Source organism: Crocodylus porosus, unplaced genomic scaffold, assembly GCF_001723895.1.
Source record: "Crocodylus porosus isolate Cpor-Errol unplaced genomic scaffold, CroPor_comp1, whole genome shotgun sequence".
Taxonomy (NCBI): Eukaryota; Metazoa; Chordata; order Crocodylia; family Crocodylidae; genus Crocodylus; species Crocodylus porosus.
This window is the reverse complement of record NW_017728931.1, coordinates 123255629-123282437: the sequence shown is the minus strand read 5'-3', so window position 1 is coordinate 123282437 and position 26809 is coordinate 123255629. Positions and strand designations below refer to the sequence as shown.

General features: G+C 43.6%; 1 protein-coding gene across 1 annotated transcript in view; it reads right to left on the bottom strand.

Annotated features, from left to right (window-relative positions):
* RELN (reelin) overlaps window positions 1-26809 on the bottom strand; it is a 560682-nt gene that overhangs the window by 390712 nt on the left and 143161 nt on the right. The window contains exon 3 of the mRNA XM_019543587.1: window positions 16797-16932. Coding sequence (XP_019399132.1) covers window positions 16797-16932 — 136 coding nt within the window. The remainder of the gene's footprint in view (window positions 1-16796; window positions 16933-26809) is intronic.

The window sequence follows — 26809 nt, the reverse complement described above, 5'->3', positions numbered from 1 at the left end:
CATGGCAGGCCCTACGAGGAGAGGCTATGGGACCTGAACCTGTTCAGCCTCCACAAGAGAAGGCTGAGGAGGGATCTAGTGGCCTGTTACAAACTGGTCAGGGGGGATCAGCAGGCACTGGGGGAGTTCCTGTTCCCCCAAGCACTCCCAGGAGTGACTAGAAATAATGATCACAAGCTGGCAGAGAGCAGATTCAGACTAGACATCAGGAGGCGCTACTTCACTGACAGGATGGCTAGGATCTGAAACCAACTTCCAAGAGAAGTGGTGCTGGCTCCTACCCTGGGGGCCTTTAAGAGGAGGCTAGATGAACACCTTGCTGGGGTCGTTTGACCCCAGTACTCTTTCCTGCCATAGCAGGGGGTCAGACTTGATGATCTGCTCAGGTCCCTTCCGACCCTACCGACTATGAAACTATGAAACTAGGTCACTGATCAGTGATGAACTTAAGTTTTGTAGAAATAGGCATTTCATCCCAAAACAGGTATTGTAACACAGTCTGGCACTGAAAAAGCTAAACAATGTCAATTACAATCAGTTTAGTTATTTGATTTACAGTTTTTATATAACATAGTCAGAAAGGACTCCTGAATTGATGTTCTGCTAGAAGTACTAAACAGAGCACTGTTTTATTGTTATTCCTGTAACTAAGCCTCCAATCAACTCCTTGCTTAAAGAACTGTACCTTTTTGATGCCATATTACACTTGTAGTGTGTAAATAATGGGTCATACAGGAGGAAGTGAAACAAATTGGTTTATACTTTATTCTCTATCAATTAGAATTATTTAAAATATTATCAATAGATTTGAATTTTTTAAAACAATATACAAGATGGGAGGTACAAATCTTATTGCTTTTGCTGTATAAAAACAATTAGGGAGATCATAATAGGATGCCCTTCCTCCACGATTCTTAGCATGCCCTTTCAGCTATTGTAAGACCACTTAGAGTACAGTAAAACCTGTTTTTTTCCTACCAGGCAAGTGGAATAGGAGAGCAGCCTGTATAGGTTAAATTACTGGAGAACCAATGCAGCCGGGGCTAATTTAAGTGTTGCCACTACCTTCCATGAGGCCATGGTTTCATTCTTTTACTTTTGCTTGAGACAAACTTCAAAGAAATGCCCTACTATAGAAACTGAGATGAAACAATTGATTTCCTTATTTGTGTTGGACTAGCATTATTAGCAGCTTCCCACCAAAAAAATTTCCAGACTTCATATCTACATTAAACCGTCTTGCTGACTACTACTTTTGACATTCACACTGTTGTACTTTATCCAGAGACATGAAGAGAGGGAAGCAAGTTAAAAAAATGGGAACAGAGCATCCTGATAGAACAACCAGACCAAGATATCAAACTAAATCTGCTTGAAGTATTTAAAAAGTAAAAAATTGTTGCCGTCAATGATATCTGTCCACGCTTAAATGTTCTGCCGGACTGTAGTCAGAATGTTCAGCACCTTGAAGTAATGAGCCCTTAATGATGTCATTCATTGAAATTCTCTTGCAGGCAATCCAGAACTTCCCCACAAGCATACGTACAATACTCTCATCTCAAACACATTCATTCATTGAACATTTGCTGGTTATCAAGGGATTGAACTAAAATAATCTGACTCACTCAGCTGCCTATAGTTACATCGCAGAGCCATGATCTTATGAAAAGATTCTGTACGGACATAAGGTTCTATGGAAATCTTTTTCAGGGCTGACATTTAATTACCCAAATGCATCAGGTACACGTGTCTGCACTGGGATGAAGAAAAGTAAATGACCTACAGTTTTATATATTATTTATCTCAGTGATTTCAAAACATGGATCAATCTATGTTCTGACCTCATTTTGCAGACACTCGGCATTCCTAAACCTTTTCAAGCAATTTCTACCTCATGTCCATTTCATTAAAACATAATTCTTCCAAGGGTTCATCTCCAAAACCACATTATCAGCCAAATGTAATTCCCTTTAGTCTCTGGTTGCCCTAACATCATTTAAAATTTACTAGTAGTTGAGTTGATGAAAGTGTTTATAATGTATTTTAAATTTCTCAGTGTGCTTTAAAAAATTTTTTATTTTAATGAAACAAAGTTTTATGTTCTAGATAAGCTAAAACATGCTATGAAATTAACCCTGAGGTTAGACTTCAGGAAGAACAAAATCAAAACTCAAGCAGAAACTCTAAAACACATTTACTGATAACTGCATTGTGAATTGATAGTATCATTCACAGATTAACAGTTATATTTCTCAATAAAGGGAAAAATAAAACTCTAATCTCAGCTTCCTAGAAAAATATTCATAAGAAGGGAAGTATTCTTTATGCAATTGTTTTATGTGAGAGTTACTCTACTCCTGTTTTACTTTCAGCTGCCATGCCTTGATGTTCTTAGTAAAGTTTGGAAAGGGAGGTTGCCCCAGGGCCCTGGAGCAAGCTCCATGCTGGCTGCCTGCCGGCAGATCCTCTTCAGATCCTGTTGGACTGTACTTCTCACACATAATTGATCCACTCAGCCCGAATGTGTACCCCAAGATAGAGGCTAGGGACAGACATTACATATAAACCGGTTTAAGTGATCAGAAACTGGTTTAAACCTGTAACAGGAGAGATGCTCAGTGCACATAAGCCAGTTTAAAAATGGCTGAAACCCATTTGAGATAAACCTGGTTGAATGCAATATCAGACTTAACTGATTTGGGTTAAACTGGTTTATGCAATGTCTGGCCCAGACCCCTTGCTCATTTAAGTGAAATCAGACTCACCCAGAATCCTGGCATGCTGTCTAGGCTGGCTGGAGCTCTCTGCTCCACAGCAGGGCTGGCTCCTCCCCTCTGCTCCCTGCAGCTCCAGCAGAGACTGCAGGCATCTGCCTGGCTTCTGTTTCCCGCTCCCCACCACATCCCTCTAAGCAGGGATTTTGCCATCCCTTCTGCCTTACACAGACACCTCTCAGCATTAGCTAGCAGACCACATGCTGGCTAGGGTCCATGCTGTGGCAGACAGGACAAAGGCAGAATTAACAGGTAGCTGGTAATGTCACTGTTGTTTTCTTAATGGGGTGATAATCACTGAGTTGGGGTGATAAACACTGTGTTATCAATTCCCTGCTGGGCTGGTCAGGGGTGGGGATGAACCCCTCCCTAACCAGAGCATCCTGCCAGGGCCTGACCATGCCCCCTGCTCAGCTCAGCATAGTGGAAGGGAAGGGAGAGCTGCTTTAGTGCCCCTTGACTTCTAGCCTGAGACACTGCAGGCATGTGTCTTCACAGTTATAAACTGGTTTAGCTTAGTCAGGTTAGACTAACCTGCAAAGATTAAATCAATTCAGGCTCAGGTTTTTTAATGTCTGTCCCTAGCCTTATTGCCATATGGGCTAATCACTGCCTCCAAACTTCCCCTACAGCTGTGCCCATGCCTTGCATGTGTTTCCAATCATCACATAATCAGGTCTTTTGCCCCAAACCACCAGGCCACCTTATGCCTCTATTCCCTCATCAGGGCCTCAACCATCCTGGCTTCTGCTCTCTTCCTCTAGCTGGACCTTTTCTGCCTAGACCCACTGCACCAGGTCTGGCTGCTTGAGCTCCAGCCCTTATCTTGCCCTCCTGGGCTTTTACCTCTGCTTCCCATTTGCCACAGGCTCTTACTTTCTGCCCTTCTCAGGCTGTGGGCCCTTGGCTTCAATTGCTGCCCCTCTCTGGGCTATGGGCTCTCCAGCCCTATCTCTGCCCCTCTTGGGCTATACTGAAGCTTGCAAGCTCTGGCAAGCTACAGCTTCACGTGCCTCCCTGGCACTCTGGGACCTCCTCTCACCCCTTTCTAGTCCCACCCAAATTGCCAGTTTAAACTATAAACAAAATTGTATGTCTTATAACAATAACACAAACTCCCCCACTCTGGTCATATTCCCCTGCTAGCTATCCAGGCTTTATTTGCAGGATCCCTGTCAGCTCAGGAGATATCCAGGCAGTCCTCTGCAGCTTCTCAGCTTAGGAGCTCTTTCCTTCCAGCCTGCACAGCCAGACAGACTGCTTTGACTCAGGCCTGCTCCTGTATCTCCCAGGCTCTGCCTCTTTCTAGCCAGGTGACCACCTCAGCTACCCACAGGTGCTTTCTGATTAGGCTTGCTGGCTCCCTCCTCCCCACCCCTCCATGGTAGCTTACTGCTGATGCTGGAGTGTCTTGTCTCTTGTCCCCTGGACTATTGCAAGGAAACCTGCTCTCCAATATGCTCTCCTAGCCTACATTTCCCCCCTGGCTATTTATTTTGTAATCAGCTCTTCCCACTGCTTTTTCTCCACACTTAACAGGAGGCTTCTGGCTCTCTGTTACAGTCCTATATGGAATCATTCCAAAAAACTTAAAGCAGCTAAAGGCAATATTGAATGGAAGCTTCCTTCCACCACACATATAATTCAAGCATGTGATACACTGAAGTTGTGGCTATACAAGGAAATAAAGTCAGCATAATATTTTCTTGACAATTTTGCCATTTCTACTATGGCATCCACCACATGTTGAGATAGGGTTTCATACTTTCTGATGTATACTGACGGTAAAACCTTTTGTCATTTTTTGAGTAGCATCCATATTACCTCTGGACATATGTTTCATGTCATTTTGTATTTAAACAAGTTACCATGTGCCATTCTCCCTTGGCTGGGGTGACATGAACATGATGGCTTCTATCAGGTGCTTTGTGGCTCTGCATTCCCTAGAACAGACAGCACCAGGCTCCTAAAGGTATGTATGGATCATTTTGGAAGACTTTTGAGAAGAAGCTAAAGTCTACTTTCTCCCTCTGTTCAAAACAAAAATTCTTGAACGTAGATTCATAGATTCATAGAAGTAGAGTCAGAAGGGACCTTGTAGATCATCAAGTCCAACCCCCTGACCTGGGCAGGAGAAAAAACCGGGCTCAAATGACCCCAGCCAGGTAGACGTCAAGCCTCCTCTTATATGTTCCTTTATCTCCAAGGATGAATAGTAAAGTTGTATAATTTCAAACAACTCCCCTCTCTTCTTCCTTGTTATCTGCAAGTCATTTATTGCTTTTCACTGCCATCTCCTCAGCTAATTAAAAATCTCCCACCCCTGGATAAGGATGATTGAGCCTGCAGCAATGCAAAATTCCACATGGATGATACTCCACAAACCAGCAAGGTAGACAATTAAAACCCTCTAATAAGAGGGACCCCAGCTAAACTAAAAAGCTTTGGTACTATAAATTCAACCCTAAATACTTCTTCTACATCCTCTGTTAATCTCAGTACTGCTCCCATCTCAGGTAGATATAGGATTTTGAAAAGTGGGGTACAGATAGTGTGGCACATCGTCAGATATGACACAGCACTTATTCTTCTCCAGTTAAAGAGAAACTAGATGCTTTATTAATATGCTAGGGGGTTAGTGCCATATGATTCAGTTTAAAACTAGAATTAAAACAAAAGTAACTATGTGCATTAATTTGCTAGATTAAGTTTAAAGTTTAAAAAAGTACAACAAACTAGGCAAAATTAGTCAAAATGGTCAATAATAGCCAAAAGCTATTGTTTTATTAGTCCTGTAGTCATTGTAATTAAATGTATGTCTCTTATTCAATGACTACTTCACTACCAGTCATTTCTACACCTGATTTAATATTACCACATGTCAGTTAACATTTTTAGCTAGAGATAAAAACAGTCTTCAAAAGCAGTAAAATAGAACAGAGCCATTATCAATGATGGCTAGCAGACAGAAAAATTGCAGAATAAAGGACAGTTTGAATAGTGGGGCTCAGGACAATTTAAAAAGATAGAGGGTTGTTAACACCTATTGTGTGGAGAAAGATTAGCAGGAGATAATAATGAAGTCAGTTGGCTCTCTCATCCCTGCTTGAATAGAAATGCCACTATCCCATTGAGGCTGTTGGTTTTAAACTTTGGATAGAGCAGGAATCAAAGGAGGGGTGCAACTGCACCACTGCACCTGTCTGGATCTGCTTCTGGCTCCCACTGGGTGCATCTACACATGCCAAACTCTGGCACAATGTGTAGATGCTCAAACTGCTGTGGTCCATGGCATACATGCAGATGCTGTGCTTGGGACTGCAGCAGTTTGAGCTGAGGTAGAGCAGCCCCAGGGTGGCAGGGGCTTTGGGGGGTCAGCCCCAAGCTCCACGGGGGTTGGCATTGGGTGGCAGAGGGTCTGGGGCTCAGGAGTGCCCCAACATGCAGAGCCCTGTGGTTAGGAGGCAGGCAGGGGGTCTGGCCCACTTCTGCATGGGTTTACAAGGTGTAATGTATGCCCAGGTCAGCTTTTATATGTGTATTTAGGCACAAAGCTGGGTGGGGTATAGGCTCCCCAGCCTGCTCTCAGTTCCATGCTCATGGAGCTGAGCGGTGAACAAGCTCCCCAGCCTGTTCCCCATCCAGCTCTGCACTCATGGAGCTGAGTGGGAAACAAGCTCCTCAGCTTGCACCTTGCAGTTGCAAAGCAGGGACTGGGACCTGTCCTAGTCAGAGGTAGGTCCCAGCCCCATGCTCCAAATGGAGGCATGGAGCTTGGAAAGAGCTGCAGGGGTGGGATAGGTCCCAGCCCACTGCCCTGATCTGCTGGTAGGGCAGCTAGCAGTGAGCTGGCTCACTGGTAGATTGAGGTAGGGAACTGGGACCCGCCCCTCTCCTGCAGCTCTTTCCAAGTCCGCTGTCCCTGAATGGGGAGCCAGGGCCAGGAGCTCCCTGCTGCTGGGGCAGGGAGATATTGTCCCCGCCCTAGCAGCAGGCAGCCCCCAGGGACAGGGTATAATGTTCCAGCCCTGGCCAGGAGACAGCTATCTCCTGGCCCATTGCTCCCTGCCAGCCCCTGGGCTAGCTAGAGCTCCGCCAGTGGTGGCAGGGGCCTACTACAGGGCCCCAGGAAGTGGGAGCAGTTTGCTGCCACTAGCAGCAAATATGATCCTGCTTCCCTGCATGCGTAGACACCTGCATGGAAGCATTTGCTTGCATGTAGTTTACTCATGAGTAAACTGATCCTTGATCAAATGCATGTGTAGATGCACCCACTGTTAATTAAAAATGCACATATATTTGAGATAAAGGCAGTGATCTTGGTACTGTATCTATATGAAATCTGTTTAGAGTCATGTATTGTCTTGTTATTTTCCAGGGATGTTACATATAATGATGTTTGGCAGCAAACCAAAGCTTGCATAAAAAGAAGAGAAAAGTCTAGGGAAGGAGGAATTATTTTCTCTTTGCATCAGGCTCATCACTGTTCCAGTAAGGAAAGTAGGGAAGGGGGAAATGATTTTTTCTTAGGAGCAAGTATATTTGACTCACTCTTTAAATGTACCATGTACCTTCTTAGGAGAAAGAAAAAGATTCTGGGCTCTATTACAATTGGTGTTTAACCCACTATTTTAATTCAGCGAAGTTGTTTATCTAGATCATGCTGATTCTATCGACAATAAGCAACAGTAAGTAAAGACAGGGGACAGTGTACCACACAGTTCACATCCACTTTATTTGCTCGAAATGCACCAGACTCTTGGAAGCATCTTATTCAGGATGTTAAAAAAAAACCAAAAAAACCCAAACAAACAGAATTCTCCCTACTACAGAATTTAATGTATTGTTGATCCGAAAATATCTATCATTGAATATAACCACTATAACAAGAGTATGGAATACAACTTCTGATCCTGAAACTTTTTTCTGTTTCTACCAGGAAAGCAATTACTTGAATTACGGCTACAATTTCAGCAATGCCACGCTCCCTACCACAGAAAATAAGCTAGAAAAAAATATGGGAAAGTCCCAAATTATGAAATGCCCTTTAAATCCCACAGGGTCTATGCTGTTAACCTAATGGTTTCAGCCCTGCTGACGACCCACTGAGATGTTCAAATTATTCCATAAACCTGAAAACACAGAAACTCAGTTTGCTTAAAAACCCCTAAGAGATCACATGCAAAAAAAAATCCCATAAAGGCAACAATTTTTGCAAAATCAAGTACTAAAACTTCAGGAAATGCTGAAATTAAGCTAATCTGTGCCTTGAAATTTGTACAGTGCATTATGAGACACACTTCAGTTGGAACAGACCTGACCTGTCCCCTGAATGAGGCAGGGTCCCTGTGGAACAAAACAGCATCATGTAATTAAAGACTATGTGACAATCTATGCAATCCATAAGGACATACGTGACTCATTTGGGCACTGCCTAATTTTTGGCTGTTTGACTTCAATATTCTATTTTATAAACACAAAAATCATATTTAAAAAAACATGTATTTCACTTTTCAATGTATTCCTCTGCTTTGCTTGCCTTTGACTACTTTGAACAAATGAAAAGTTAGTAAACAGGCTTCCTTTAATAACAGTTTAGTGAAGTGGTTTACCAGGAGAATGTGGTTCACTCAGACAGTATGTCACTTTTCCACCAGGGTACAAGAACTAATATAGCAAAGCATGTCACGTGGATGTTGGTTCTGTATTACCATAATTCTCATCATGGGGTTTCCATAAATGTCTGAAATAGGTAATCAGGCCTTTAAAACATAGCCTTTATGTTGTTTACTGGTTGCACAATATGGTATTTCAGATTTATATATGAACATAGTCGCCAGTTTTTAGAGAGAATTCTCAGACACAAATATGTAAATTCCACTTCTGGAAGAAATTATGTAAAATTTCCCAGCAAGGGAGTGGTATTAATAGGGGATTATAGTAACATGGCCACACAAAAAAGAATGTTGGATTTCCTGCAACATCACCTGTAACCAGGGATGCCATCATTTCCAACAAATCACATCTTCCGTTCTGATACTGGATGAGGCCTACTGAAAAATTAGGGTTACGTTCTACCCTCCTTGAACAACAGCTGTATGCAGCACCATTCAGTCCCTACTCTACACCAGGAGAAAGGAAAAGTGCTAATTCATTCCTTAGTCAACTTATCCTTAATTTAGGAAAAAATATGAGGAAAGCTACAGGTTTTTCTTCCCTTTTGTCATTTTCATGTGCAGTCACTCAGTTTATACAAAAAAATATTTTAAACATATTCAAAATAATAAGTCTATAGCAAATTAAAGCTTGAGCTATAAGAAGACAGAGATTTCTGCAGTTAATGAGTCCAGTAGTTCAGGCCCAGTTTGTTTTAGCAATTTCAATCATCCTCATGACTCTCACAAGCTGGGAAGTTAAGCCATCTACAAAAGCACCAGACTTAACCATCTAAGCTAAAATTGTATGTATTACCTTGCTTAGGAGTAATTATCACCCTCACTGGCATATCTACATGTGCATTAATGCGCCGTAATTGGTGCTATTGTACAGTAGCACTAGCACATGTTTTTTATGTTACACTAGTGTATAGTAAATTAATTCTACTGTGCATTAGTACATTAGCATGGCTTTCACTGTGACATGCTAATGTGTAGTAGAATTAGTCTACTGCATTTTTGGCATCTCATGTAGACACACCCAATGACAACCAGGTTAGTGTGAGCTCGTAGTAAAAACTGTAGCAGCAACAAAATCTAACTGAAAAATATTATAGCTAGTGGTATGCAAATTTCCACCAAGACAGTACAATGATTTATTGGCGAAAACAAGAGCATGATTTAATATTACCGTACAGTGTACAGTATTTACAGTTCTGGTTAACTAGGAGTCACCGGAACACAGTGCATCACTAGATTAGTCCCAGAATTTAACCAATAAAATCACTCTATCATTCATTTTTTAATTTACATTGCTATGGAATATCTGTAAATACCTGTGGTGAGAAAAAAGCAGCATATATATGTACTGGTAGCTTTATGGATTCTATCTTCCACTGAAAAGGAAGTATTCCTATATATTTCTTCCTACTGTATTAGTCATTAGTTATGTGAAGTATTTAGACAATAATGAAAATAAACAATACCTCAAATTAGCCAGGCTAAGCAAGAATTAAAACCTGATCCTTCAGAGACAGAATAACACTTGCAAGCATATCATCTTATATGTATCTTATCATATCTCTCAGAGTCTGATACCAACTGCTGCAGGGCACTAAAGTGCCTGCTCCTTTAAGGGCAGAAACTGCCTAGGGAGAGGGCCCTAGGAGCCAGGCAGAAACCCCACAGGTGTAGGTTACTTTGGCAGCAGGCTAACGGGGGAATTAGCCTGCACCTGGTCAGCTGACCGTAAGAAGGCAGGGTCCTGGGCGCACATAAACCCCAGGGCTGAGGTTAGCTGGGGTTAGTTCTCTGGCAGCATCCAGGGGAAGGAACCTGCAGAGAATTTCCCAGCAATGCTGTGGCCATCTGATATCCTGCCTATAAAACTAATGGGGCTCCAGGAGCTCACCAGGTATCCTGGGCTACAAGGTGTTTAATGCTTAGGGAGAAGTTTGTCTCTTGTAAAGAGACAGAGTGCACCCTGAACTGTTTGTATTATGTTATAGCTCAGGGGTTCATATTTTGGTTGTTGTTTGTAAACCAGTGGACTGGGTTGAGGCTATTGGGGAGGTGGAGACCTCTTTGGGGCACACTACAGTGCAGAGAACCCAGTGCCAGTGTGGGCTCAGAGACAGCGCTGCAGAGGGACAAAGTCTGAAGAAGAAGCTGAGCTATATCAAGGCCTCAGAGGGACAAAGTCTGAATCCAATCTGTGAGTCATGAGGCATGGTAAAGGAGCAGTTTTGGAGCCATGCCTCTAGCCTATAAGGCTGAGGGTGTCCCATCAGGCATCCATTTTGAGCGGGACCCAAAAAGAGGCCCAAGAGCCCACAGGGTTCAGTGGGGTCCATCAGGACCATGTCCAGACAAACTCAAGGGCAGCCTCCTTATTTATTATAATTACCAGCAGGATGTGGCAGAAGAGAAAAAGGGTGCCTGTTGGGTAAGACTGGCATGGTCACGGAGCCCTAGGGGCATCACGGCTATCCCTGGGGGACCCCACACCATGACACCAATAATCAAGGTGTGCTGTAATTTAACTTACCCACATTGCCATTGAACTCACTGGGTGTATATTAGGGCTGTGAGAAGCTTTGATCCCTGATTCGATTTGGCAGAGATTCAGCCTGGTACCTCGAGGTAGGAACAGAAGAACATTTAAAGCGATGTCTATGGCTGAATCACTGATTCTCTGAATCTGCATCGAATCTTCAGGTTTGGATTCGGCCCAGACAAATTGGGGACAGTGATCCGAATCAACAAATCGAATCATTGTCCCCGATTCAGGCTGAATCCAAATCGAATACAGCCTGCTTTGTTTACCCCTACTGTATATGTAAAATTACAGCACCTGAATAAACTGTGGAGCTAATCGCTCTGGGATTAATTGCTCCTGGGCATGCCGTTTGAACATGCACCTGGGAGCGATTAACTCCAGAGCAATAAGCTCTGCAGTTCATTCAGGCACAGCATGTAGTAACTAGGCGGAGGAATCTTGGCTGGCATGGAACCCCAGGGGTCAGCCTGCCAGCCCAGGGCTGCTTCCTCCAGCTCAATGTGCTGCAGAGGTGCTGGCTGGAGCACAAGGGAACTTCAGCTAGTTGACAGGTAGCCCCCACGGTGAAGCACCACCTGCTCCAGGCAGCATGGCAGCGTCTATATGTGTGCTGTTGTGGAGTTTTTTTACTCCATAGCAGGATAGCACTTATATTTACAAGTACTGCCCTGCTGCAGAGTAAATTAGTTTACTAATAGGGGCACACACAGACTCTGACTAATTTACTGCACTGCTAATTAGTCAACTGTGCACTAAAAGTCTCATGTAGATGCACCTATTGACTTTAGTGAAATCAAAGGCAGTTTGCCCATTGATTCTAGCAATCCAGGATTTCCCACTTAGGACCCACTTTTTTCTTTCATAGTGGCGTTACAATGGGGTTACTCCCCTGACTTCGAAGAAGTTACTCCGATTATCCCACTTTTAAGAAGGGTAGGCACATGACAATTACTACAAAATAACTTTCCCCAGATTTTAATCCATAATATATTTGCTCTGTAGACAAAAGTAGACGCATGATCTACAATCTCAGTTTGACTCCCCCAGCAGATGCTGTATCGGTATTAGGCCACAAGGCCTTTCAGTACTGTTTGTAAACAGCTGCCCCAGTATGAATTCAGGTAAGAAGTGAACACATGACAAGTTCCACATAGCAGTACAGATTTTTCAAGGTGTAACCTGCTTAAATTTGAGTGGTTTTACTTTGTAATATGGCTGTCTTGTGTGTCCACTCTGGTTTTACATAATTAAGCAATTGTATGCCAGCATTCTCTCAGATGAATCTGTCCTTAATATTCAGAGGTGACTTTGCTACTGTAATTTGCAGGCTTTTAATATTTAGGCATATTACAAATGAATGCATTCCTCCTATGCCTACATGGCTGAGGTTAGGGTACAATGGCCATTGTACAAGAAAGGGGTGAATTAGCCCACACAAATCTTAATTCCACTCATAGGGAAATAGGATTAATAGAATGAAAAGAAAAAACAAACAAAACCTGGTCATATCACAGACTTGATCTTGAACTGAAGTTGTCTTCCTCTATATTCCTTTCCTTCTAAATAAATATACTGAAAAATTTTAAATATCAGTTATCTTAGTGTTTTAAATATTAGTTATCTTAGTGTTTTTAAATATCAGTTATCTTAGATCCAGGCTATGTCAGTAGTATTTAAAGTTAACAGCCTGCATGAGATTTAATCTGGTGGTTTCTGCCAAATTTGCAGGGGAGAAACATGATACAAGTTTCATCACAAAACTGATATCAAGCTTCTTAATTAGGACCAGTCACTGCAGAGGTCAAAAACTGACGTAACTTAGACTGAACTGAGACACAGACATAGTAGCCCTCATGCAGAGACCTGCACTGCCTGTACTGTACTGTCTTGTTATGGGTTATCATAATTGAAATAAGGTTGTAGATAAATGGGATGCAGTATTGTTTAAATGTAAATTTGATCAAGGTTTGTAATTGGGGACTATATGCAGATGAAGAAAGTTGTGCTGACACCATGGAGATCTTCATGCCAAACTCTTTGGTTGCAAACAATGGTGTAAATTATATACTGAGTGTTCAATGGATAACACCTATGCAAAAGGCATAGCAGACAGTCACTGGCTAAAACAAAAATAATTCTGAGAGCACATACTGAAACTGAGATTTTAACTATCTCTAACCTATTAGCTAACTTTAGAACCCAAGTTTCTCACTTCCTGGGTGACTTTTCTAACCACTAGTCTATTACATAACAATAGCCACTATCAGCACTGTCACCCAGTTGGCTGCCCTGCTCTCCCCTCCCCAACTCTTTATGAGAGACTCTGGGCTCTGGATTTCAAGTGGATGGGGACATTCACTGTGCAGCCCTATGTCAGGAGCTAAGGCTAGGGACAGAAATTACACATAAACCAGTATACGTGATTGGAAACTGGTTCAAATCTGTAATATAACAGAAGTTCAATGCACAAACTGTTTTCAAAATGGCTGGAACCAGTATACGATAAACCTGGATTGATGTAGTATTAAACTGAGCTGATTTAGGTTAAATCAGTCTATTGAACTTCTATCCCAGATCCCCTCCAGATCCAAGCTAACTCACAGTTCCCCAGCATCCCAGGATGCTTTGCACCTTGTGGCAGGGCACTGTTGGTGCCTGCCACTTTAAGGGCTGGAGCAGGCAGCAGCTAGGTGCTTGAGTATGGAGTCCACTTTGAGACCCAGGATATATATAGCGTGAGACAACAGTTTGCTGCTGGCAGCTGTGAAAGAGACATCAGCCAGCAGAGCTCAGGCTCAGGAACAGATTGAAGGTTTATGGGCTGGGGCTATGGGGATGGAGTCCTGGGCATGACTTAAACTGCAGCCTACTGGGGATGGGTGGCCTGGTGGGGTCCCTGGTGGTGTGGAAGCCCCCAGGAAATGCCAGGCCAATTACCCCCCTGGTGAAAGGCGGGTTGGGGTGCCTTAACCCCAGCCCCCACAACTGGGTGGGTAACCCCATAGTAGGGCCCAAGAAGGTGGGCCCATGTTAGACAGTGTGGGCTAGTTGCTCAGAAGCCTGACTTGGGGCACCCTGGACTGGTCAATGCTGGGGCCAGGACCAGAAGGGCCAGGGGCCCACCATGAGGGATGCCCAGAGCCGAGGGCCTGGGGTTCTGACTGGCCTTCGAGATGAGGCCAGGGCCTGTGTGGCCAAAGGTCCCAGGAGGGCCACACCTGAGAGGGGGAAAGAGTGCAGGGAGCTTAACAGCCCAAAATCAGTGTGGAGGAGGCTGTCTGATGAGAAGAAGTCTAGTTAGGTTATAGGGCCCAGTGTGAGGCTGGAGATGTAAAGAACTTAGATGTCATCTGCAAGGCATGGGCTGCAGTGTAGGGAAGGTTCAGACCTGCAGATAATGCCCCCTGGCACTGGGGCAGGAAATGGTAAGTCTCCTGCCTGGGTAATATCTTAATCATTTTCCATCGAGGTGTGGCAGACAAAAGAGGCAGGCAGCTGGCTCAGAAACAGGTGGGTGGGTCAACATCCAACTGGCCCTGGGAAAGCCCCCTGTTACACTCCCCCACTGCAAGCCACCTCTCACAGGGCGGCGAGCTAACCTTGACCCAAGCTGTCTGCTTCAGCTGAGCAGGAAGGCATGCTCTTGTGCCCTCCGGCTTCTGGCCTGGGCCATCACAGGCATGTGGCTGCATTTCCACAATCAAAAGTAAATGTCTGTTTTTTGGCTTATCAGTTCAATCTGTGCAGCTTAGGCTAACCTGCAAGGATTGAAGTGATTCAGCCTTGGGCCTTTTGGCTGTATGACTTTTCAGTTCCAACTTCCAGAACACTTGCTTTTAAAAAAAATGTTGAGACAAAGGAGCAGTAATATGAAGAAATAATCTTTTTATATTACATTGCTATAGCTAAGGTTAGCAACTAACAATGAAACTATGCCATCCTTTAGAAGTTGCTGGTTTGCTGGGCAGTACTTCAGGAAAGCTAGATAAAGCAGCCATACTATGTCTCACTCATTTTTTGCTTAGTGTTACCTTTTTTGTGCCTAATCCTGCCTAATCCATGAAGAGTAAAGAGCAATTGCTGCAGCCAGTGTCCTTCACCAGGGAAGTTAAACAAATGCAAAATCCTGCACTGACAATGTTTTGTCAATGGCAGCTTGTGATGGAATGACGTTTACATTCCCTTCAAGCAAGGGTAGCTGTTCAATGTGATGTGCTGTAGGCAACTTTTCCAGTTGCGGCAGAGTAGTATGGAGGCACATGAGCATTCCAAAAAGTCCACTCACTAATTGCAACTTCTTTCTGCTTCCAATGTACTGAGGTTTTAAAAAATGTAAGCTGAAGACAGCCATATGAATCTGCACTGTCAGTGCAGTCTGTGATGCATTAAAATCTCATGTATAGTCACTATGCCCAAAGAATAGAAAGAATGGTACATTACTGAGGTACTGAAGAACATCCACAGACACTGCATTGGATGTCTACACACATGGCCCCACACAGAACCACTTTTTATTTTTTCAGAAATATAAGGATAATTTAACAGTCATTATGAATTGAATCAGGGAACTCTAGAAGTCATCTAGACCAACATGTGGCTGCTACCTCCAGCTTCTTACCGGTGACAGAAAGGAAAAAAATCTTTAACTATATGAGAGACAATGATTCATTCTAACTAGCGGAACAGACCAAACTCTTCTGAGTAGCAGGCATATATATAGAGGATCTTAGACTCCTCGGACTGCTATAACTATTTCCTTGCATACTTGTGTCATGGTCTGGTTTTCATTCCATTTGTGAATGAATAAAACTTGTCATATTTTCCATTCTAACTCTGCTGCAGGTGTCTCAGATCTAATTTAATTCACCAAAAAATCATCCTGGCTGACTGGAAAATGGGGTTATTTTACATAAAAGAAATGAATGAATCAATCTATTTTGGTGCTGTATAGTATACCATCCTTCCAGGATCAAATGACCCTATTCACCCTTCCCCTCATCTCTGCCGATGTCAGACCCCTTCCCAACTTGACTAAAGAAATAAATAAAAATATATAGGGGTGCACGCACATACGCACACACACACTCCTTTTCTACCAAGGCTTTATGTTAAGTTGTATTACTTTGTCAGCATTTAATTTAATTTAATACTGTGTGTTGTAACTAAATGATAACTCAGCCTTTTAAAACAAATTAGCAGAGGGAAACAGAGAATGCATATATTTTTGCAGACAGCAAGCAAACTGGATTAAGCAGAAGAAAATTTAAACGCTTTGGCTATTGAGAACTGTAGATTCTTTAGTATGACACGCACACTAGTTTTATGTTAAGACCTGCCATTCAGACAATATCAAATTAGAACAGTCAATTACATAAAATATAACAGATATAACTGAGGGGAGATATTTAAGTTATATAAACAGTCATAGGTTAACTAATTACCCACTGGTTATTTATAACCAACAATATGATTAATGGTTGAGAGAGCAAAATTTACACTTGAATACCAAGTAGCAAAATATACACAAACCCATAAAATAAATCTCACTGCCTGTTTGTTCTGCTGGAAGATGTTAGCTACTTTGTTCAGATTCTAAAGGACAAGGGGCTTTTTCTACCTATGCTGGTCAACAAAAAGATGATGTGTGCTCTTAATTCCTATTAAATGCAACATTTGGCAGGAATGAAACCATAATCTTTATAGTTTACAGGTTATACAAGAAATTAATTATCTACGCAGGTGCTATCTTCCGCAGTAATTCAACACCTGAAGAAATGGATTGTGTTTATAATTGTACTACACACTTACATGAAATTCACACAGCCTGTGCCTGCAGGTGGAGCAATCCAAACAAAACTGAGGTTTGTTGTTGGTAGATGACTCACATGTGAAGCAACCACACTGCACATAAACTGATTTCCAAACTGGTGATCAGACATAATCCCTGAAAGAAAAGAATAATGGCATGAAAAACACAATGCATCTCAACTGCTCATAACAAGGTTTTTTTAATAGACTATTGTAGTAATGTATCTATAATATTTTTATTTCATGAACAACAACATGGAATTTAAGATGGAGGCAGTCAGCCCTGATTATAGCCACAAGTAAAGCCCGTACAGTTACCCCAGCCACCCTCTGTTTTTGTCAATGTTATTTTTATCTAAAAGAATTAGCCGCGATTATTTGTAGGAATCAACCACATCATCTAATTTGATTTACTCTTTAAAAGGAAAGGCTAAGATTCTCAGCTGGCATAACCAGTATTACCCCACTATTTTAATTTACCCGTAGAAGTTAAGGAGCTGGCCTACAAATCTTGGAAGAATGCAAAACATTATAAAAGAATGTAATGGTTTTACAACATTCATTACTATAAATTTAAGTGAATTTTGCTGAAACAGCCTTTCATAATGTTGAACGTAGATGTCTTACAGAAATTACTCTCTGAAATTTACTGTAGCTCATCATTACATAAAAGAATAATACTGGCAAAAATAAAGCAACAGCAATTGCAGCCAGCAACTTTTCTTCCCTCCAGAATTCTTTTGTAGTTTCCTACAAATTAGTGCAAAGTTCTATTCTTTGTTAACACCTGTAGGCTTGAGGTCAAAAGTCAGTGGGACTGTGCCCTCAAACTTACAGCACTGTCATTCAATTAAGTTACTACATCTGTAATCTCTTCACATGGTGCATTAGCCAATAAAGGTTTAAACTATCCATTCTAATGTAGTTATCAAAAGTAAATACCGACTTCCTAATAACATACTTCAAATATTGACCATTCTACTTAGCAAACTGTCATGTATTATTAAATCTGATTTAAAAAGAAAGCAAACTGCAGCAGCACGTTCACATACAAAAATGTAGACATGAACATGGCTGCCAGGCAGCCTGGAGAGCAGCTCCCACAGGTAAGTCTGATGGGGAGGGGGGGCAGGATTGAGGGCCCCATAAGGAAGGAGGGAGGAAGGTAGGGAGGAAGCTGGGCAGGGCTGGGGCTGCTGCCCAGCTGGCGTGGAGTGGGCTTTGCACAGCCACAGGGCCTGGGCAGGGAGTAGGACAGAGCCACAGGCAGCTCGCCTAGGGGTGGGGGCTGGCTCCCTGCAGCTGCACAAACTCCGAGGAATTCACTGGGGGACATGTACCCCCCAGATTTGTGTGTGCAGTGGGGGTGGGGTGTTCACTGCCAGCTTGGACTCCCTGCTCTGCTGGCCTCCCCACCCTGGGGCCTCTGCAGTCTAGTGGGTGGGACCCAGTGTGTCAGGGCAGAGCAGGGTCTGGCAGGAAAGCTTCTTGCTGCCACAAGCCCTGTGCCACCCTGGCAAGGCACCTCCACCCTCCCTCCTTCCTTGCTTTCACCCTAAATGGTAACAGCGGGTATGGAGGCATGGAATTGTGCCCCTCAAAGCTTCTGGGCGGGCAGGTGGTACCTTGCAGGTGCAATGTGGGGCTCTCAGTGGCGGCACCAAGATTCCTCACCTGGCCCTGCTCTGCCCTGTTGCACCAGGTCCCGCCTTCTAGGCTGCAGTGGCCCTGTAGGGAGGGGAGCCAGGCAGGGAGCCTGAGCCTGCACTGGGGAGCCTACACTCACCCCCCCACATGGTCCACTCCAGCAGTACTGAGCACAGCTTAGGGGGAGCCAGGCTCCATGCTCCTCTCTGCTGCAGCAGCCGCTGCCTGTTGCAAACAGCAACTGGGGCTCAGGTGCTGGTGTGGCAGGGGGCAGCAGACCCGTGTCCCTGGCCCCATAGTCCTGGCAGCTGGAGGCCCCCTCTGGCAGGGCTGGGGTTGTGGGGGGGAGGGGCACTGGCAGGGCTCAGGGATTGTGGCTAGGAAGTGGGGCGGGGGGGAATGGACCTGCATCCTGGTGAGCTAAGGGAGCAGTGGGACCTCTGATTTTCAATGATAAAAAAATTATATCCTAAGATCGCCTCTTGGCTAAACTGGCCAACTGTGGCCTTGACATCACCATGATCCACTGGCTGGGGAACTGGCTCCGCGGTAGGACCCAGAGGGTGGTGGTCAATGGGAGTCAACCATCTTGGTGCGCTGTGACCAGTGGGGTCCCACAAGGCTCTGTCCTAGGGCCTATACTGTTTAACGTCTACATCAATGATGTGGACATTGGTGTCAGAAGCGGATTGGCCAAGTTCGCCGATGACACCAAACTCTGGGGTAAAGCATCTACACCTGAGGACAGGAGGGTGATCCAGGCAGATCTGGACTGACTCATGAAATGGGTGGATGAGAACATGATGGTGTTCAACACCAAAAAATGCAAGGTTCTCCACGTTGGGAGGAAAAACCTGCACCATGCTTATAGGCTTGGTAGTGCTACGCTGGTTAGCACTACAGATGAAAGGGACTTGGGGGTCATGGTTGACCACAAGATGAACATGAGCCTTCAGTGTGCGGCTAGTAAAGCGAGCAAAATGCTGGCTTGCATCCATAGATGATTCTCAAGCAGATCCTGGGATGTCATTCTCCTGCTGTACTTGGCCTTGGTGAGGCCACAGCTGGAGATACTGCGTCCTAGTTTTGAGCTCCACAATTCAAAAAGGATGTGGAGAAGCTTGAGAGGGTGCAGAGGAGAGCCACGCGCATGATCAGAGGTCAGGAAAACAGACCTTATGATGAGAGGCTGAGAGCAATGGGGCTATTCAGCCTGGAAAAGCGCAGGCTCAGGGGCGATCTGATGGCCACCTATAAGTTTATCGGGGTGCTCATCAGGATCTGGGGGAATGACTGTTCACCAGAGCCCCCCAAGGGATGACAAGATCTAATGGTCACAAACTCCACTGTGACCAGTTCAGGCTGGACATAAGAAATAACTTCTTCACTGTCCAGGCCCCCAAGGTTTGGAACAAACTGCCACCTGAGGCAGTTCAAGCACCCACTCTGAACACCTTCAAGACACGTTTGGATGCTTATCTTGTTGGGAACCTATGATCCCTGCTGACTTCCTGCCCCTGGGGCAGGGGGTTGGACTCAATGATCCTCTGGAGTCCCTTCCAGCCCAAATGTCTATGAAACCTATAAAATACCTAAATATATAGGTACTTAGAATTTATTATAGTGATTGAGGCACTGGTAGGGTTCCAAACTGCTGCTTTAAATTGTAACTATATCAATAAAACATTGTGAGGATATCGAGAGAGAGAGAAAGAGAGAGAGAGTGGTGTTTCATTTTAATCATGGATTTTGGGGTTATAAGAAGAGAATCTGCAATTTATCAGAGAATTTTTAAATGGAGAAAACAAGGATCTCTGGCAATTAAGATATTCCAGACCTTGAATCATTACAGTATCTCTTTTCAGAACCCTTTGGAAATTGCTGCTATTGTTTTTAATGTGTAGACAGCAGTGATGGATACAGCATTCCAATTACTATCATACTAGGCATGTCTACACAAGACACTAACCGTGCAGTAGCCTAATAACACTGTGCAGTAGCATGCTGGACAAAAACTGTGCTAATACGTTACTGTGTAGTAGTATTAACATAATAACAGTGTGCAGTAAGCATCACTAGAAACCCATGTATCAGCGCTACTGCGCAATAGTGCAAGTTACTGCACACTGAGTTACTACTTAGTTAATCAAGTCCTAAAACTTAATGTGTAGTAACTATGGTGTGGTAATGAACATGTAGACACTAGGGCTGTGCGAAACAGCACCATTCTGCTTCGACTTCCATTTTGACAAAACAGTGTCTCATTTCAAGTTTCATTTTGTTTCAAAAGCACTGTTCTGTTTTGTTTCATCGAAACTGTTTTGCTGTTTTGATGCTATTTCACTGTTTCTCCAATAGCTATAACAGGGAATCATGCAAATGCCTAAAACATTGTCATTTCTTCCCTGATTTGAATGAAACTTGCAGAGATGGTAGCCCCTTCTGAGGCCATGAAGCCTGCCAAGCTTCAAGGAGATATGTGCAGAGGTTTATGGGAAACTGCACCTCAAGGTGTTGACAAGCAAAACTCCTGTCACTTGCTGGCAGCAGCAGCCTCCTGCCATCTGGTGCACAGATCTGGGGGCCTGCACCCCCAGGAGGGCTGTGGGGCTGTGCCAGACTCCTCCCAGGGTGCAGGCCCTGATGTGCTTGTCAGATAACAGGAGGCTGGTTCTGTCACCTGGGACCAGCGGCAGCACCAGTCTTCCTGGTGCTGGGTGAAGGCTGTACCCTGTGCTGGTCCCAGCTGGCAGCAGCAGCCTTCTGTCATCTGGCAGGCACATCAGGGGCCTGCCCACACCCCTGGGAGGGCTGCAGGCCTGTGCTACACTCCACCCAGGGATGCAGGCCCCCAATCTGCCTACTGAATGATAGAAGGCTGCTGCTGCCACCTGGGACCACAGTCATGGAGCTGGGCAGGGAACAGGCTCACAACTTGTTCCCAGCCTCTACTCCATGATCACGGAGCTGTGGCTGGGAACAATTTCCCAAGACCCTGCTCTGTGATTGGGGAGTGGGGGCTGGGAGCTCCCAGCTACCAGGGCATGGTCCCCACTCAGGCTTGGGTGCCCAAGCAGCAGGCAATTCCTGTGGGGAGACAGCAATTTACTGTCCCCTGCTGCCCAGCTGACCAAGAGAAATTTTGCTCCCAGTCAGCTGTCTACACATGGTACAAATAAGTTTGCTCCCAGTTGGGAATAAATTTGCTGCTTGTATAAATAGTTAGCAAATTTACTTGCAATTAGAGGAAATTGCTGTACAGTAAGGATCTGCACCTATAGACTGTGATGCTTTCTACTATTTGCTCTAATCTTGAGAAAAGCATTTTGTGTAGATGAGCCTGCTGGTCTATAAAATAACTTGTCCTCATTACTATGTAGTATTCCAGACTGTGGTGGCTCAGGGTCACAGCTCAATCTGCCGCTCGAATCCCAAACCCCTGGAGTCTGCTCCAACCTGGTCCGGAGGGAACCCGGGTCAGAGGGGCTCAGTACTTACCTGAACAGGAACTGATGCAGGAACAGCATGCAGTGCAGCCACATTGCTTTATGAGCTCTCTCTGGGCTCAGATGGGCAGTATATGACTGATGATGTCAGCCTGGCGCACCATCATGGGAGTTTTAAAAGGCACCAAGAGTGCTGGAGGGAGAGGAAGCAGGAAAGCAGGCTCCGGGTGGCTAGAACCAGGGAGCAGGAGCCTCGTCCCGAATAGAAGTGTCAGGGAAGGCAGGACGCCAGACTGGGTCTATTTTGATTAAGACTAAAAGAAAGAGCCAGAAGGCTCTATACATTACAGATAGAAGATGCCTAAAATAGAAAGTGTCACGATTTCATGTTCAGTTGCAATATTTTCTTTATTTCTTATATAACCGTAAAAGAAGTAAAAAGACCAGAGATATAAGTTTAGTCAAAAAGGACACAGCAATCCTCTCTGATCTGCCAGGAAGAAGGAGAGGAATTCTGGATAAGGGAATTACACCTAAAAAAAAAACAAACAAAAACCCAGCACCACAGGAATTAGGACTGAGCATGTTGCAGCTGGAATCAACTGTTAAATATCACAAAACATTGTTGTCAGCGGTTGGCAAGTGACTGGGGTGTAGGGGAGGCAGAGCCCCATGTCAGCTTTGGCGGTGTGATGAGTAAAGCCTGGAGGGGAACCCATATTATTTCACACTGAACTCCTCCTAAATATATATTTCACAAAGATGTGGTAGGTGAGACAGGGATACTGCTTCACCTGGGAGGTTTTCTTTTCTCTTAGTCATGTTACGGCCAGAGGCGCGACACAGACATTTTTGTATTATCTGCAGACTTCACCACCAATGATTTTACAGTTTCTTTTAGATGATTAATCTTCCATAGAGGCTCAAGGTTAACAGAGTCAAAGGCTTTTGGTCAAATTGATAACAGCCATATACAGTTCCTGGTCTTGTTCTTGGCATTTTTCCTGGACCTACCAGGCCACAAAAGGCATGTCCATGGTGCCTGTGGATAGCCTGAAGCCACACTGAGACTCAAGAAGGATTTCCTTTGGAAGAAGGAGCAGTCAGTTCAGTAGAATTCAAGCGAGGTTCTTCCCAGTGATGGAGAGGAAGGTGATACCTCGATAGTTTCCACAGTCAGACTCATCTCCCTTTTGGCATTTTTTAGATCAGTGGAAATTTCCCCAGTGGTCCAGATTTTAAGAAGCAGTGTGTGGAGATTGTTGGTCATAATTTCCCCACCAATTTGAAGACCTCAGCTGGTATGCCATCAGGGCCACATGCCTTGTTGTTCTTTATCTGTCTTATTGCCTGCTGGATTTCTTCAGAAGTGGGTGTACTGGCAAGTGCTTCCCTTACTGGATGCTACAAGATGGATTTGATGATTTTAGCAGTCACCATCAATTCTCAGTTCAGGAGCTTTTGGTAGTGCTCCTTCCAGTGATTTTTGATGCACTTGTCTTGAAGGAGCGTACTGTCATCTTCAGATCTAAGCAGGGTGAGTTTTGAAGAATTTGATCCTTACACAGCCTTGTTTGCACTGAACAAGCTCCACATGTCATGACTGTCAACAAATTGGTGGATTTCTTTCACCTTTTCTTCCCATTTGTCTTTAATTTCTCAAATCTTCCTCAGGGCTTCTGCTTTAAGTTGTCAAAAAGTTCCCTGCTTCTGATTGGATGAAGGACACTTTTGTCTGTCTATGGAAGATTGTATCAAAGTTTGGCTGCCCAGGGAAATTTATCACTATCCTAAGATTCCTTCATGACCAGATGACTACCTCCATCCCATGCAGTGGCTCCGCAATAGAGCCCTCTGCCATTCAAACTAGCATCAAGCAGGGCTGCACGATTATACCAATTCTGTTTTTGATCTTCCTCGTCGTCAACAAGATGCTCATCCATGACCATCTGCCACATGGCATCAGCATCAAGTACAAGATGGATTGGAACCTTTTAGATCTTTCCCCTGTTCCATGCCAAAACCAGTTACTTGATTGTGGAACTTCAGTGTGCCAATGATTGTGCGGTCATTGTACATACTAAGGAGGACTGACAAACAGCCCCTAACTGATTCTTCCAAGCACACCAGTGCCTGGGACTGACTCTTAACATTGGAAAAAAAGAGGTACTTCACCAGCCTGTACTGGGCCAATCAGCACCCCCAACAAAGATCCTCATTGATGGACAGGAGCTGAAGAATATTGAACACTACATACCTCAGCAGCCATCTCTCAAGAAGGCCAACATCAACAAGGAGATCTAGTATAGGATCCAATGTGCCAGCTCTGCCTTTGGAAGACTGTATCATCATGTGTTCAATGATCACAACATCAGGACTTAGAAAAAGCTCTTATTATATAAATTGTGGTAACCCCAACTCTTTTTTCTATGGCTGTGAAGTTGGGTGAAAAGCCTGGAATGCCTTCACCAGCACTACCTCTAGAAGATCCTTGACATAAAGTGGGAGGATCATCAGACAAATGCCAGCATACTCACCGATGCCAATACCATCAACATGGAAGTGTTGATTATTCAACATCAGCTGCAGTGGAAAGGGCATTGTGTGCACATGCCTGATGTGTGTTTACCAAAATAACTGCTATACTCCCATATCAGCCAAGGACGAAGGATGCATGGGGAACCACAGGAATACTTCAAGAACACCTTCAAGGTGAACATTAAGAAGTGTGGCAATGATACCAGAAACTGGGGAAAAAATAGCCTGGGACACAGCTACATGGTGATGCCTTGTAGGAGAAGGTACATCTTACTCTGAGGAAAACTGTCTCGCCCTGGAGACATAAAAAACAAAAGAAATGGAAGGAAAGAAAACAAAACTGAGAAATCCACAGTTCGACCCTCCTTTTAACCACCACCTGTGGCATCTGCCATTGTCTGTGGCTCTTGGATCAGCCTTCTTAGCCATCAACGGACTTCTCTACAACCCTTTATCTGACCAGTGGGAGTGATCATTCTCAAATGCGAGTGATTGCCGATGACAATGACTAGATGACTAATAAAGCTATTTAACAGCTATGGCAAAAAAGAGATCCCTGAAACACCCTACTAAAAAAACATTTTTTGGGTGATTCCCAACTAATATTGTTGCAAAGAAAAAAAAAGGGTGGGGGCATGGGGAGGAAGCTAATACCAAAGTGCAATGAGTTAAGAGAATTGTTACCTATATGTCATTCAGTGTTAATGAGATCACATCATGGTTACTATTCAGTTTTAGGCATCACACTTCAAGAAAGATATAGACAAATAAGAAAGAGCCTTAAGAGAGCAGCAAAAATTAGAGATCTAGACAATGTGACACAATCAGGACAGATTGGAATAATCAGAATTAATCTAGAACAGAGAGAGGTGATGTTGGATTTGATAACAGTCTTCAAATTAAAAAGGGTTGTTGTAAATAGGGTGGCAGTCAATAGTGCTGTGTGTGTACTGGGGGCTGGAAATGAATAATGTGTTAAAACAGCAACAAGGAAGATAAAATTCAATATTAGGAAAAGCTTTCTAACTCATACAACATAGAGAGCTTATGAAATCTGTCACAAAGTTTTAAAGAGCAAGCTGGACAAAAAAGTTTTCTGGGGTGGTTTAGACAGGGATATCCCTACCTTTTGGCAGGAGATTGAACTAGATGAACTCTTGAGGTTCTTTCCAGCACTATTTTTGTATAATTAACTCTTTGTTTGTAAGATATAGTTAACTATTAATCCACTTCCAATTGTAAGATTGCATCCCCCAGTTAACCATTATCAGCGCAGTGCTATAATGAGCAGAGAACAGAATTTCAGTACTTCTACACACATATCCACACATGCATACTTTTCTGGGAAACTTTTCTAAATATTTTAGAAGTGCTAATTGCATGGTTTTTATTATAAAGGCTGTATTAATTTATCCACTTCTGGAAGAGTCTTGCTGCTATTATTTTCTACTTAAAAAACCCTTGCTGTTTTGCTTTAAAACTCCCAGACTCACCTTGATAAAAGCATCTTTTAAAATCACATTTTCTTTATACTTCTTTCCCAGTAATAGGCTGGCAAAGATGCCAACCACATCATCTCAATTTCCTAGCCCTCCTTATCCTCCTAGTGAACATTTATGGAGCCTAGATAGCAAGCTGTGAGAAACATTTTCCCCATCTGGCTGCTTGGCAGCTTTAAAGGAAGTTTTAGTTGGCAGTTCTGAACTTGTCTCTGCTTCTTTCAAACAATTACACTGCTGATGAGTTGTCCAGGTTGCTATGTCCTCCTGGATATACTTACCCTTCAACAAGCTGTTAATTCTTACCCATTTGCAGCTAACTTCACACAAGGCCCAAGTCCTTTGAAAGGTGTTATCCCTTTGTTTTGTGTTTGTTTAAGAGCTGCAATTAGACTAATCCACACTTTAACTAAAAAAATGGTTCTTCATTTTGCTTAATCCTTTTTATGAGAGGCAGTATACTCAATTTCAATTCCCACTAAATTTGTAAGACCCACACTAAGGTAAGGCCTTGGACATGCTATAAGGTATACACTACTGAAAGGCTACAAAAATAAATTAAATTAGGTGGTCATGGGATTACAGAGAACATCCACTTGTAGTTTAGAAATTATCTTAAAGAAAGCAAAGAGTATGTATAAATGGTCAGTTTTCAGCATGGAAAGACGTAAATTGCAGGGTCCCCCAGGGATCTGTGTTGGGTCCAGTGCTGCTTAACATATTCATAAATGATCTGGAAAAGAGAGTGAGTAGTGAGGTGTGGGTGAGTAGTGAGGTGGCTAATGTTGTTGATGACACAACACAATTGTGTCAACTATCCAACTGTCCAACTAGTTATTCAAAGTGGCAAAGACCAAGGAAGAATGTGAGGAACTACAGAAGG